Raw genomic sequence first — 12,009 nt, forward strand, 5'->3', positions numbered from 1 at the left:
GGCAAACAGTTTGTGTCCTGTGACGTGCTGATACTAAAATGTTTTTGCTCTCTCTCTCTCTCTCTCTCTCTCTCTCTCTCTCTCTCTCTGTTTCTGCAGTTCAATAGCTTTGAGCAGCTGTGTATTAACTACACCAATGAGAAGCTGCAGCAGTATTTCAACCACCACATGTTCATTCTGGAGCAGGAGGAGTACAAGGCTGAAGGGATAGAGTGGACCTTCATAGACTTCGGGCTGGACTTACAGGCCTGCATAGACCTCATAGAGAAGGTGTGTTTGCTTGTTTTGTGATCGACCTTCAATGTGAGGATGTATTTTTCTGAAACCAGGTGTTGGAGTAATTATCTATGTCAGTTGGTCCCCATGTTTTAAACTTCACTGTACAACCTCACTCACAGAGCACACACAGTATTAAATTTAAATTTCCCATTAAAACATATTGCTGAGGCAGGATGTAATCAATGAGCCTTGACAGGTAAATAGGTTACATATATTATGAAACAATGCTCAAGGTGTAATTAAGCTACTGATATTTAAATCTAAAACCTCTAACATTAAGCAGAATTCAATTCCCTATGAAATTTAGGGCTGGGCCAAAAATCAATATTTTGATTTGAGAGGAAAAGTGTATTTGATATAAAAATACAAGAAAAGTGGCTATAGTTGATATTTTTATAACTCCATATAGATCCAAAACAGAGCTAAAAGAGAGTGAATATTGGACTCACATTCACCAGGTGGACAGAAACACGACTCCAAATGAATGATAATGTTGCTGTTACTGTGGAAATAAGCAACAGCTTCAAGTTCAACATATGAACTTAAAAGCTGATGATATGTCAGTATTGTGTTCACTACTTGTCATTGATGAAAACATCAGTGAATGCAGGTTTAATCAATGTGGAAACTGTCTGTGTGCAGCCCATGGGTATTCTGTCCATCATGGAGGAGGAGTGTATGTTCCCCAAGGCCACGGACCAGAGCTTTAAAACAAAACTCTACGACAACCATGTGGGGAAGTCGCCCAACTTCCAGCGACCGCGGCTGGACAGGAAGCGCAAATATGAGACTCACTTTGAGCTGGTTCACTATGCTGGAGTGGTGAGTGTCAGCTTCGACTGTTCCACTGCAACTACTACTGTTACTACTACATCTACTGTAAATACTCATGCTAATATTACTACCAGCTTACTGCTGATACTGCAGCTGTTACCGATCATTTTAGGGATGCTTTGATTGATCGGGCTCCAATTTAATTTAGTTTCTTATCAGAAAAGCCAGGTCAGAATTAGATGAGTTGAAAAGCAGGTGAAGGTTCCTGAGTTTCTCGCAGCAGCTGCTGATTTTGGAGACCATAACAGAATATTACAACATGGAAATAGAATAGAAAATAACACAGCTAACACTGAAAAGAAGCAGAGTTGTGGCTTTTGCTGGATGTTTCAAGCTTTATGTTTAACAGTTTAATAACAAAAATAGAGCCCTTATTGGATAAGCTGATTCTAATGACATGTAATCGATGAACGCTGATGGTGCTTCCTTATTTCCAGGAAATAAACTCAGGAACCAAACTGAGGACTGAATGTTTCTTTTTGCACATTCCTGTTTGTGTTTCCACCACATCCGACAAACTGTGAGAATTAGGCAACTTGTTTCAGGTTGTTCTTTGTCATTTGCTTCAGTCCTGCCCTTGGAGCAGGAACTTTCTGGGAGCCAGGAACTATGACAGAAAAATTAAATTTAAGAGCTAAGAGAGTGAATATCGGACTTACATTCATCAGGTGGACAGAAACACGACTCCAATAGTATGATAATGTTGATCTGTGTCTGCAGGATGCGAAAATAGGCGACTGTTTGCTAACTTATTAACCTTATCAACTTTATAAAGTGATAGTATGTCAGTGTAGTGTTTACAACTTGTTCTGCTGCCACTAAGTGTCCAAAAAAAGAATATATTTTTAGCTTTCAGCCCATTTTTGTAAGTTTCTTAACGTGGGCGCTGAAATTTATAACAACCAGATTTCTGGACTGGTTTGTGGTTTTTAACATCAGTGACTCAAGCTGAGCACTTTTAATCGTCCTGCTTTGGCAACAAAAGCAATTATTTCTGTTTGATCTTCGTTTAACTGGAGGAAATTTTGGCCCATCAAATCACTGATGAATGGGACCATAGCTGGTGATATTGTTATGAAATCTGTGTCGACCGCATAGTTTGTTGTTTTCCACAATTTGAGCTAGTAGGAGCATGTAGGAGTTAAAGAGCAGAGGCCCCCCGAATGGAGTCTTGGGGAACTCCACATGCTTTGCTCAGACGTATATTTATCAACACAAAGTAGTCCCTATCTGGGAAATAAGATTCAAATATAAGACACACTGTTCTTTGTTTATTTTGTACAAAATTAATGCATAAACTCAGTTCTTCAGTGTTAAATGTGAAGTATGTTGATGACTGTGTTACCTCTCTGCAGGTACCGTACAACATCATAGGCTGGCTGGATAAAAATAGAGATCCCCTGAATGAGACGGTGGTGGCTTTGTTCCAGAAATCCTCCAACAAAATGATGGCTGCACTGTTTGAGAGCTACATCAGCTCCGAGATGGGTAACGTTACAAAGAGACACTGGTCGGACTGTTTAAGAAATTGTGACAAACAAAGAGACCCTAAAGACTGCAAACAGGAAAAAAACATGCAGACGATGAAGAACAGAACTATAAGAAAAAAATACAAGTGAGTGTAGTGACAGTGTGTTTGTATGTAGTAAACAGATGTGGTTTGTGCTGCGTTACAGCTTGTGATCCGAAGCTGGAGACCAAACACAGGAAGAGGAAAGCAGCTTCCTTCCAGACAGTTTCACAGTTACACAAGGTGAGTTAAAGGTGCAGTGTGTAGAATTTAGTGGCGTCTAACGGAACAGACTTAGCAGAAATGGAATGTAATATTCATAAGTATGTTTTAATCAATGTATAATCTCCTGAAAATAAGAATCATTGTGTTTTTTCGTTACCTTAGATTGAGCCCTTTATATCCATATAGGGAGTGGGTCCTCTTCCACAGATCCTACCATGTTGCACCGCCATGTTTCTACCGTAGCCCAGAATGGACAAACCAAACACTGGTTCTAGAGAGGGACTTTCATGTTTTTTTGCATGTTTCACAAGCATCATAGGTTCTCCTACACACTTGGAAGGGGAGGGGTAGTCAGTTGGTTGCAATCTGCAGCCTCACCGCTAGATGTCACTAACTCTTACACACTGGTCCTTTAAAGTCTGGTCACGCAAGCATTTAAGTCAGCAAATTCACTTCATCCCAATGAAATCGCAGCGATCAGACACACATTCTTTGTGTCAAAATATCCGTGAAATATCAGATAACGAAGGACACAACTCAATGACACTGTAATTACTAGACAACAAACATCATTTTCAAATATAATTTACTACTGAAAAGTGTCCACTATGTTCTTTTTATAAAATGAAAACTCTAACTAACAGCTTATAGAGCTGGCAGTAAACATGCTAGCAGACTGTGATAGACTGAGACATTTGACACATGACACACTATCAGCTGTCTGTTTATTTACAGGAGAATCTAAACAAGCTGATGGCAAACCTCCGCAGCACTCAGCCGCACTTTGTTCGCTGCATCATCCCCAACGAGAGCAAGAATCCAGGTAACCAGACAACAATGACACTGTAACCTTCATCACACAGACAGACAGGACCAGGAAACCTTATTCCAACCATATTGCTCCAATTTAAGAGTGTTCATGTATCAGTCCGAGATGATAGTCACAGCATTTAAATAGCCAAAATTGGCTTCTTTTGTTTTATATTTCAGAGTTTGTTAACAAGTGAAACCTGATGCTAATGAAGTATAGCTCCTTTCTCATTCGCTGAATAGATCATAGTAGTGTTTGGAGTTTTATTTCTGTGTAACTGACAGTGATTGTAGCTTTGGAGCCATTTTGCCACCGGTTTGGTGAAACTCCTGTAGTTCTTTTCACCAAGTAGGAGAAACTGACTGTAATTGTCAGAAATTAGACATGTCAGACATGACACTGACTTGTGATTACAGTCTGTGATTTAAACTTTACCACTAGTGGGACAAAAAAGAGGAAACGTCAACTAAATCAGCTCAACCCAACCTTATTTATAAAGCACTTTACACACAACAAAGTTCTTTACAGCAAAGATAAAAGTAAGAACAAAAACAGACTGTAGAAAATAATAATAATAATCATAAAAATAATAATAGTATAAATAAAGGCACGTTCACACAAGGCATGTAGAGACAACACAGACCTATGAGGGCTTCAGTCAGGCTAACAAGTAAAAGTGAGAATCATACAGCTGGAGGGAGATAATTCCTTCAAATCAGCAGTTCCCTTTTTGTCTGGTGTACCTGCACAGCCCTTTCAGAAGGACTCAGTACCCGTTTATCAACACCAACCACCGCGATCCGAACGTCTTCGATTGATTCTATAAGTGAAGTAATAATGTTTTAATTAATCTAAAGTTTAGGTTAGTTTGCTTTTAGCAAAGTATTTCAACTTTTCAACATTCTTTACTCTGTATCTGTTCATTTATCAGTTACTGATACTTTGAGCTGCCGATTCCGACTGACTCGTTTATGCTTTACTTCTAGCTCTTTAGACCTTTCTGCTCACTTGTTCACTAGTTTTCATGAACTCTCTATCTCAACACACAGTGCTCATGTGTCACAGCTCAGTCAACATGTGGAAATTTTCTTCTAAACAAAACGTAATCTCTCTCTCTCTCTCTCCATATATGTATATATACATTTAATTAGTTGAACTACTCTACAGTCCTTCCATGTACCCTCTGGAGTACATGTACCCTCTGGAGTACATGTACCCTCTGGAGTACATGTACCCCTGGTGGAGAATCACTGACCTAAATCAAAAGGGTTGATCCTCTGTACGGTGGCCTTGAAGTACATTTCAGATTCAGCTTCAGCTTTTATCAGTCTGAGCTGGACTTGAAAATATTTGCATTCTAACACAGTAAAATGCTAAATTTTAGTACTTTTCTGTAGACATCAAGTTGGATTGAATTGGATTCGATTGAATTTTTTTTTTTCCAATTCAAAAACACCAACTTGCACCAAATGAAAAAAATATAATTTAATTAAAAACAAAGAAGCAAAAATGCTAAAAAAAAAAATAGCTTTTTACAGAGCTTTTAAACGCATCTTGCAGTCTTCCAAACTCCATCCTCTGAGGAAATGTAAGATGCTGTTGAAAAAGCTGATAAGGATGAACTTTCACACTCAAGACGAATATAATTTCCCTCAATGTCACAAATGCAAAGTTGTTGAAGATGGCTGAAGTGTTTTGTGTGTGTCGTTCAGGTGTGATGGATCCCTTCCTGGTTCTGCACCAGCTGAGGTGTAACGGAGTGCTGGAGGGGATCAGGATTTGCAGAAAGGGCTTTCCAAACCGGATCCTGTACGCCGAGTTTAAACAGCGGTGAGTCTCAACCCTCCAACTGTTTACAGAAACAGACTAAAGGCGACTTCAGGAGCTGTTTGCAGAGTCAGTGACATCTTTTAAAAAGGCCTTTAATCGATACCACACTGTTTTATTTCAAACATGTCTTATCTGTTTTATTGCTACTGTTGTTTTATTGTTTTTATTTATTATTATTATTATTTAATCTCAGGTTAATAGCGGTATGATTAACCTGCTTAATTGTACTTAAAAGTTTTAACCATGTAAAGCAATTTGTAACTTTGTTTGAGAAGAGCTGTATAAATAAAGTTTGTTATTATATTATTCACATAGAGTCTGTAAGGAGGATTTAGAGGCTTAAACAACAGAAAACACACGTCAGTACCGTCACTAAACTGCACGTTGAAGCTCTGCTGTATTTAACCATCATGTAGGTTTATATTCGGATCGACAGTTTCAGATTATTTCAACTTTGTTTCTGAGAAATCAAGTTTTGTCTGTGATTTTGGTGGATGGCTGAGAATACTACAATACCCATGAGCCTCGGCTGCTGGAGAAAAACAGTCAGAGTGTGTGAATCAGAAAACAAAACACGGTGCCACAGTTGCTGAATTCATCTACAGTTGATCCAAAATTTGGAAGTAAATTGAATTTAGCTCTGTGATTGGCTGTTTTCTTGCCAAAATGCACCTTGGGAATCGTAGTTACCTCAAGTTAGATGTCCACAGTGTTGAGACTTTTTACTAAAGAAGCAGATATTTTCTAACACAGTTGTTCATCTGTTGTTCTGATGATTCAACCAGGAGAGAACTGAGAGTCTGTGAGAAAAATGAACCATGAGACCTTTACTTCTGGAGCAAAGGGAACCTGAAACATCTTCTCAAACTTTGCAACTGTTTTGTACTTAGAGTCAGTTTTCTTCTGTGGCTACAGGAGCTCCTTCAAGTCTGAGAAAACAATCTCAGATTCACCCAGAAACCAGAAAACTGAGGCCGTGGAGTTTGAAAGGTTTTGGAGTTTGACCCACATAAGGGACTACAACTGACGGGCCTGTTTTGCCAAATTTGCAGCAGCCAGCCAGCATTTCCACAGTGAAATCACTTTAGTGTAACAGGTTGCAGGATATCTCAACTTTTCCTCTAAATCTTTCTCTGGTACTGTTTATGTGAGTGCAGTACTAAATCTGCTCCTTTAAAGCTTCTACAGAAGCCACATTCCTGATATTCTGACCTCCTCATGAATCCATGTGGACTTGTTTTTGTTTCCCCAGCTATCGTATCTTGAACCCATCAGCGATTCCTGACAATTTGTTTGTGGACAGCAGGAAGGCTGTGGAGAAACTGCTGGGCTCTCTGGACATCGACCACACACAGTATAAGTTTGGACACCTGAAGGTACAACAACCACTAATACTGTGATTAATACTACAGTACTGATACTGCAGCTTACTGCTGCTTGGAGACAAAACATGATGAGTAAATATGATCTGCTCCTCTCCACTTCCTGTTTCCTCTCCTCCCCTCTGTTTCCTCTCTACTCATGTCCTTTCCCCTTGTTTTCTGCTCTCTTCTCCTTGTTTCCTCTCCTCTCCTCGTCCTGTCTGGTCTTATTTTGTCATCCTCTTCCTCTCCTCTTTTCCTCGCCCCTTCTCTCCTCTTCTTTTGTTTCTTTCCCTCTCCTCTCCTCCCCTCTCATTTCCCCTCTCCTCTTCTCGTTTCCTCTCCTCTCCTCTTTTGTTTCCTCTCCTCCTTTCCTCTCCTTCTTCTCTTCTCTCTTGTTTCCTCTCCTCTTCCTCCTCTCTCCTCCCTCCTCCTCTCTTGTTTCCTCTCCTCTTCCTCCTTGTGTCTCCCCCTCAGGTCTTCTTTAAGGCGGGTCTGTTGGGTCAGTTGGAGGACATGAGGGACGCCCGTCTGTCTCAGATCCTGACCACCGTCCAGGCCATGTGCAGAGGGAAGCTGATGAGGATGGAGCTAGAAAAGATGATGCAGCAAAAGTCAATATGACAAATATGAATAAATAATAACAGCAAATATTATGAAGAGAGTCTGAAAGTTTGGTAAATTTGTTGTTTTTTGGGGGGGTTTAAGGAGTTGTGTGGTCTGACTTCCTCTTCTCAGGGATGCTGTGTTGGTGATCCAGTTAAACATGCGATCGTACTTCGCGGTGCGGACTTGGCCGTGGATGTTGTTGTTTTATAAGCTCCGCCCCCTGCTCAGGAGCGCCCAGGTGGAGAAGGAGCTGGCTGCTCTGAAGGAGGATTACAAAAAACTGAAAGAGGCGTTTGACAGGTCTGTTTGTCTGCCTACATTGTTTGACCAGCTGCGTGTCTGTTTACATTGTTTTTTTTTATCAGGTTAGACATTAAAACGAGGTCACAGGTCTGCTGTTGTTCTTCCTTCAGGTCGGAGATGAAGCGTTGTGAGGCGGAGGAGCGACAGGTGGTCCTGGTTCAGGAGAAAAACGACCTGGCTCTGCAGGTCCAAGCTGTAAGTCAAACTGGAACTTAAAGGAACAGTCCCACATCTTGGGAACTCTGGTTATCGCTCTTCTCCACACATAGATGGCTCCTGAGATTTATTCTTGCCGGGGTTAGATGGGTTATGTGTTATTTATTGTTGTGGCGATGGAGTTTATAGTAAATACATGAATAAACAAGGCTGCGTGCTGTATCTGAAAGTCAATTTCAAGCATTATATGCAAATGACAAACACTTGTGATGATTCAAAAGTACTACACACCAACAGCAACAATCACAGTTTTTCTTCTTCAAGTTAAAAATGAATAATGATATTCAGCAAATGAATAACAGAGAAATGACATTTAGCACAAATTTAGAGAGAAAAATCTTTACTCATCTTTATTATCTTCATCCTGATCATCAGGAGCAGGACAACCTGATGGATGCGGAGGATCGCTGCAACCAGCTCATTCAGTCTAAAATCTCGCTGGAGTCGAAGCTGAAGGACATGCACGAGCGCCTGGAGGACGAGGAGGAGGTGAGCGCCACGCTGACGTCCAAGAAACGTCAGCTGGACGACGAGGTGGCGTCACTGAAGAGAGACGTGGACGACCTGGAGATGACGCTGGCTAAAGTGGAGAAAGAGAGACACGGAGTGGAGAACAAGGTGTGTTAACGTGCAGCCGTGTGTGTCACTGCAGGGTTCACGTTAAAGTGAATAAACCAAACGCTTTTCTTTTTTTTTCTAAAATTCCAGTTGATTTTTATTATTTTTTTCATTGTTGAAGGTGTTTAATTTGAATCGAAGTGAGAAAACTCCATCACAGCTAATCTAATACTCAAGTTTTGGCTTATTCAAGTACTTGTTAGGCTACTTTTGTCTGGTTAGATGAATAAATATGTCCATGTTTACTTTTGTTTATTTGTTGAACAGTGTTGGAAGAAAAAATATATCTTTGTAATGTTGAATTATAGGTTTTAGATTAAAAAATATAAACATTTATTAAGAGTAATGGTCCTTTATGCTCATTTATCTAAAGTCTTTCTAAATTACACAGATGTTACTGTAAAGATTTATGATAAATCACTTTACACTTTGTCATTTTCTATTTTTGACCTCTTGATAGTTTGGTGCTGTAGTGATGGGAGAATATTTTATGTATGATAACACTGTAATACTTGTGATTCATTGATATTTTTTGCCTTTGTGTCATTTTCAAATGTTATCTTTAGTATGTTTTTTGTTAGTTGGTTGAACTAATTCCTGTGGTCCTGTGGTTGGATAATTGATGCAGCTTTTATGTTTATATATATGTGCAACTGTTGTGATGTTTGCACAGATACCTGATGAAGGTCAAACAGACCAAAACGTTGTAAACTGATAAATATTCCAGCGAGACAGTAGCAGTGTGCAGAGACCGAGGTGCTTTATTAAAACCCCTTTTATTAGAGAGATCAAAATAAGCACGGACGTCTTATTAAATTAAATAATAATATATAATCTAAGATCGATTTCTTTGTCTCTCCTTGCTGGATTTTTCAGGTTGAAGAGCTTCAGTTCGGTGAAGGCTACAAGTGATGAGTTTAAATCAAATTTAAAAAAAGAATTTCTGTCTGTCCAGGTGAAGAACTTGTCTCATGAGATGTGTGTTCAGGATGAATCCATAGCGGCTCTGAACAGAGAGAAAGTCGCCCTGCAGGAAGCTCACCAGCTGGCTCTGAGCGACCTTCAGGCTCAGGAGGACAAAGTCAACATGCTGGCCAAGGCGAAAACCCGGCTGGAGCAGCAAGTGGACAGTGTAAGAAAAGATCTCGTTGAAGTGTCCCAAGTTCAGCTGGAACGACAGAAAACTTACATAAGATCCCCTCCAGACATGTTTTAAGACACATGAAAAAACTCTACTAATAATTAGTATCTGATATTACCTAGTATGTGTGTAAGCTGCGTGATTGGCCCAAACTAGTTGTGATGTCACACATCAAGCTTGTAGGTACACGTCTTAAACTCAGATTTATAGGATAGGTCTATCTCATTAAAAACAGTGCTGACACGCCCATGAAACAGTCTATGGAAACTTTTAATTGTTCAGAGATTTCACTCTCTCACCCAGAGATTAAAACCTGTTTGCCAGTGTTGCATGCTGGGATTCCTGAGGGTATTCTAATGGAAGACGCAGCAGGGTTTTCAGCTACTGCTAAGATTGTACAATAAGCATGAAGGACATATTCCAAATGTTCAAATCGGTTTAGTTTTAAAACCACTTTAAACTTTCAAAACGTAGTTTTAATATCATGAATTATGAAGATGAAGTAGTTGTCAAGATATTTAGCTCTGGACCAAAGTGAGCATTGAGAAGATTTGTATACAAAACTCTCACATGACAGTTAGAAAGCTTAGGACCTTTAAGGATCTAAAAGGCTCTCGGGTCAGGACAGGTTGACGTACTGTGTGCTAACAGTCTCCCGTCTCTCCTCCCTGCAGGTGGAAAGTTCCCTGGAGCAGGAGAAGAAGGTGCGGATTGAAGTGGAACGAACCAAACGGAAGCTGGAGGGGGATCTGAAGCTGTCCATGGACTCAGTGAGGGACCTGGAGAACCAGAGGGAGGAGCTGGAGGAGAGGCTGAAAAAGTAGGAAAAACATTCGGTTCATTATTTACTCCATTCAGGACTGATTTTATGTTCGGTTCCAGTTGTGACAACAGTAGTGGACTGTGTTTTTTGACCATTAATAAAGAGTTGATTAGAGATTAATTTAATAGTTTACAACAATTTAATAATGTAATTCAACCTTAAACCAAAAAAAAACTGAACCCAAACTGGAACAACAGGTGAAGCAGCACATTTGTGATTATGTTACAGTGGGGTTCACTTCTTGTAGTATATGATACAAAAATAAGTGGATTTTGTCAAATATCTATGAAGTGGAGCTAACAGTTGACATCAGGGTATATCAGAGTTTATCATAGCGTTCATCCGTGTGGTATCATAACATATTTCTTCATATTGTTTATTTCTGTTAATAACATTTAATTGTAATATTTGGTTTTTCTCATTTGTTCCGCATCGTGTTGTATTTTATACTATTGTTTCGTATTGTTTTTTATCTTTCATATTGTATTACATAGTGGAATGTGTTACTGGAAAATAAATAACACCACTAGCAACTTTACAGAAACATATTTACCAATCAAGTCAAGTCAAACAAAAGAATTTTGCATTGCGATAAAACAAGACAAAGAAAATTCTGTACTTTATGTGACGTTCAGACTACAGATTAACAACTCAACCTGACCTTTCTTTCATTCATTTTTACACATTTAAGAAATCCAAAGCAACGCCGTACTTGTGACACGTGCATGAACATGTGAGACGACTGCTGGACGTGCAAATGTATCTGTAATTTGTGAGTGACAGTCATTAGTGAAACAGGACATCATTTGCGATCTGTATGTAAGCAATGCCATGAAAATCATGTCATGATGTCCTGAGTTTTACAACTTCTACGATGAGTTCTGTGATGTTGACCAATAGGGAACTATATTGCTTTATATTCCATTGAAGACATGAAAATAAATATCAACTTTGAGTGATGATGTTGGTGCTGTGAGGTGGGCTCCTCCTCTCAGATCACCTACTGTATGTACATGCAAGACTCGTAAAAGAGTCGTGAAAGACAGTTCTGATTGGTTGGGGTCCAGTGTCTGTATGTCCAATCACAGCAAGGATTGGTGGACTGTATGATCGTGACCATCTTGAAAGACAAAAAAAATACTGTAGTCTGATCCCAGGATTCATGTGAACATTTGACTTTGACACTGATACCAAAACATCACAAGTAATCAGTGAAAGGTAGCAAATATTTACCAGCATGAACACAATCTCTCTCTCACCCTTCCTACAGCAATTGTTCTGATTCTTTCTCTCTCTCTATACCTTCCTAAAGAAAAGACATAGAGTTTGGTCAGCTCCAGTCTAAAATTGAGGATGAGCAGAGTTTGGTCTCTCAGCTTCAGAAGAAGATCAAAGAGCTTCAGGTTGGTTTAAAACAGAGTCAGAGACTGGTTCAGCTTCCACATCTTC

The 12,009-nt window shown here is 39.6% G+C and overlaps 1 protein-coding gene across 2 annotated transcripts in view; it reads left to right on the forward strand.

Moving 5' to 3' along the window:
• The window catches only part of LOC137185190 (myosin-7B-like), a 43,690-nt gene that overhangs the window by 15,985 nt on the left and 15,696 nt on the right, over positions 1-12,009 (forward strand). For both annotated transcript variants that reach the window (XM_067593511.1, XM_067593510.1), the window contains 14 exons: positions 100-270; positions 922-1,101; positions 2,469-2,601; positions 2,790-2,866; positions 3,584-3,671; positions 5,372-5,489; positions 6,742-6,865; positions 7,328-7,464; positions 7,589-7,759; positions 7,873-7,957; positions 8,354-8,596; positions 9,552-9,728; positions 10,412-10,557; positions 11,873-11,963. In XM_067593511.1, the coding sequence (XP_067449612.1) occupies positions 100-270; positions 922-1,101; positions 2,469-2,601; positions 2,790-2,866; positions 3,584-3,671; positions 5,372-5,489; positions 6,742-6,865; positions 7,328-7,464; positions 7,589-7,759; positions 7,873-7,957; positions 8,354-8,596; positions 9,552-9,728; positions 10,412-10,557; positions 11,873-11,963 (1,941 nt within the window). The remainder of the gene's footprint in view (positions 1-99; positions 271-921; positions 1,102-2,468; positions 2,602-2,789; positions 2,867-3,583; positions 3,672-5,371; positions 5,490-6,741; positions 6,866-7,327; positions 7,465-7,588; positions 7,760-7,872; positions 7,958-8,353; positions 8,597-9,551; positions 9,729-10,411; positions 10,558-11,872; positions 11,964-12,009) is intronic.

This window comes from Thunnus thynnus, chromosome 6, assembly GCF_963924715.1.
Source record: "Thunnus thynnus chromosome 6, fThuThy2.1, whole genome shotgun sequence".
NCBI classification, from domain to species: domain Eukaryota; kingdom Metazoa; phylum Chordata; class Actinopteri; order Scombriformes; family Scombridae; genus Thunnus; species Thunnus thynnus.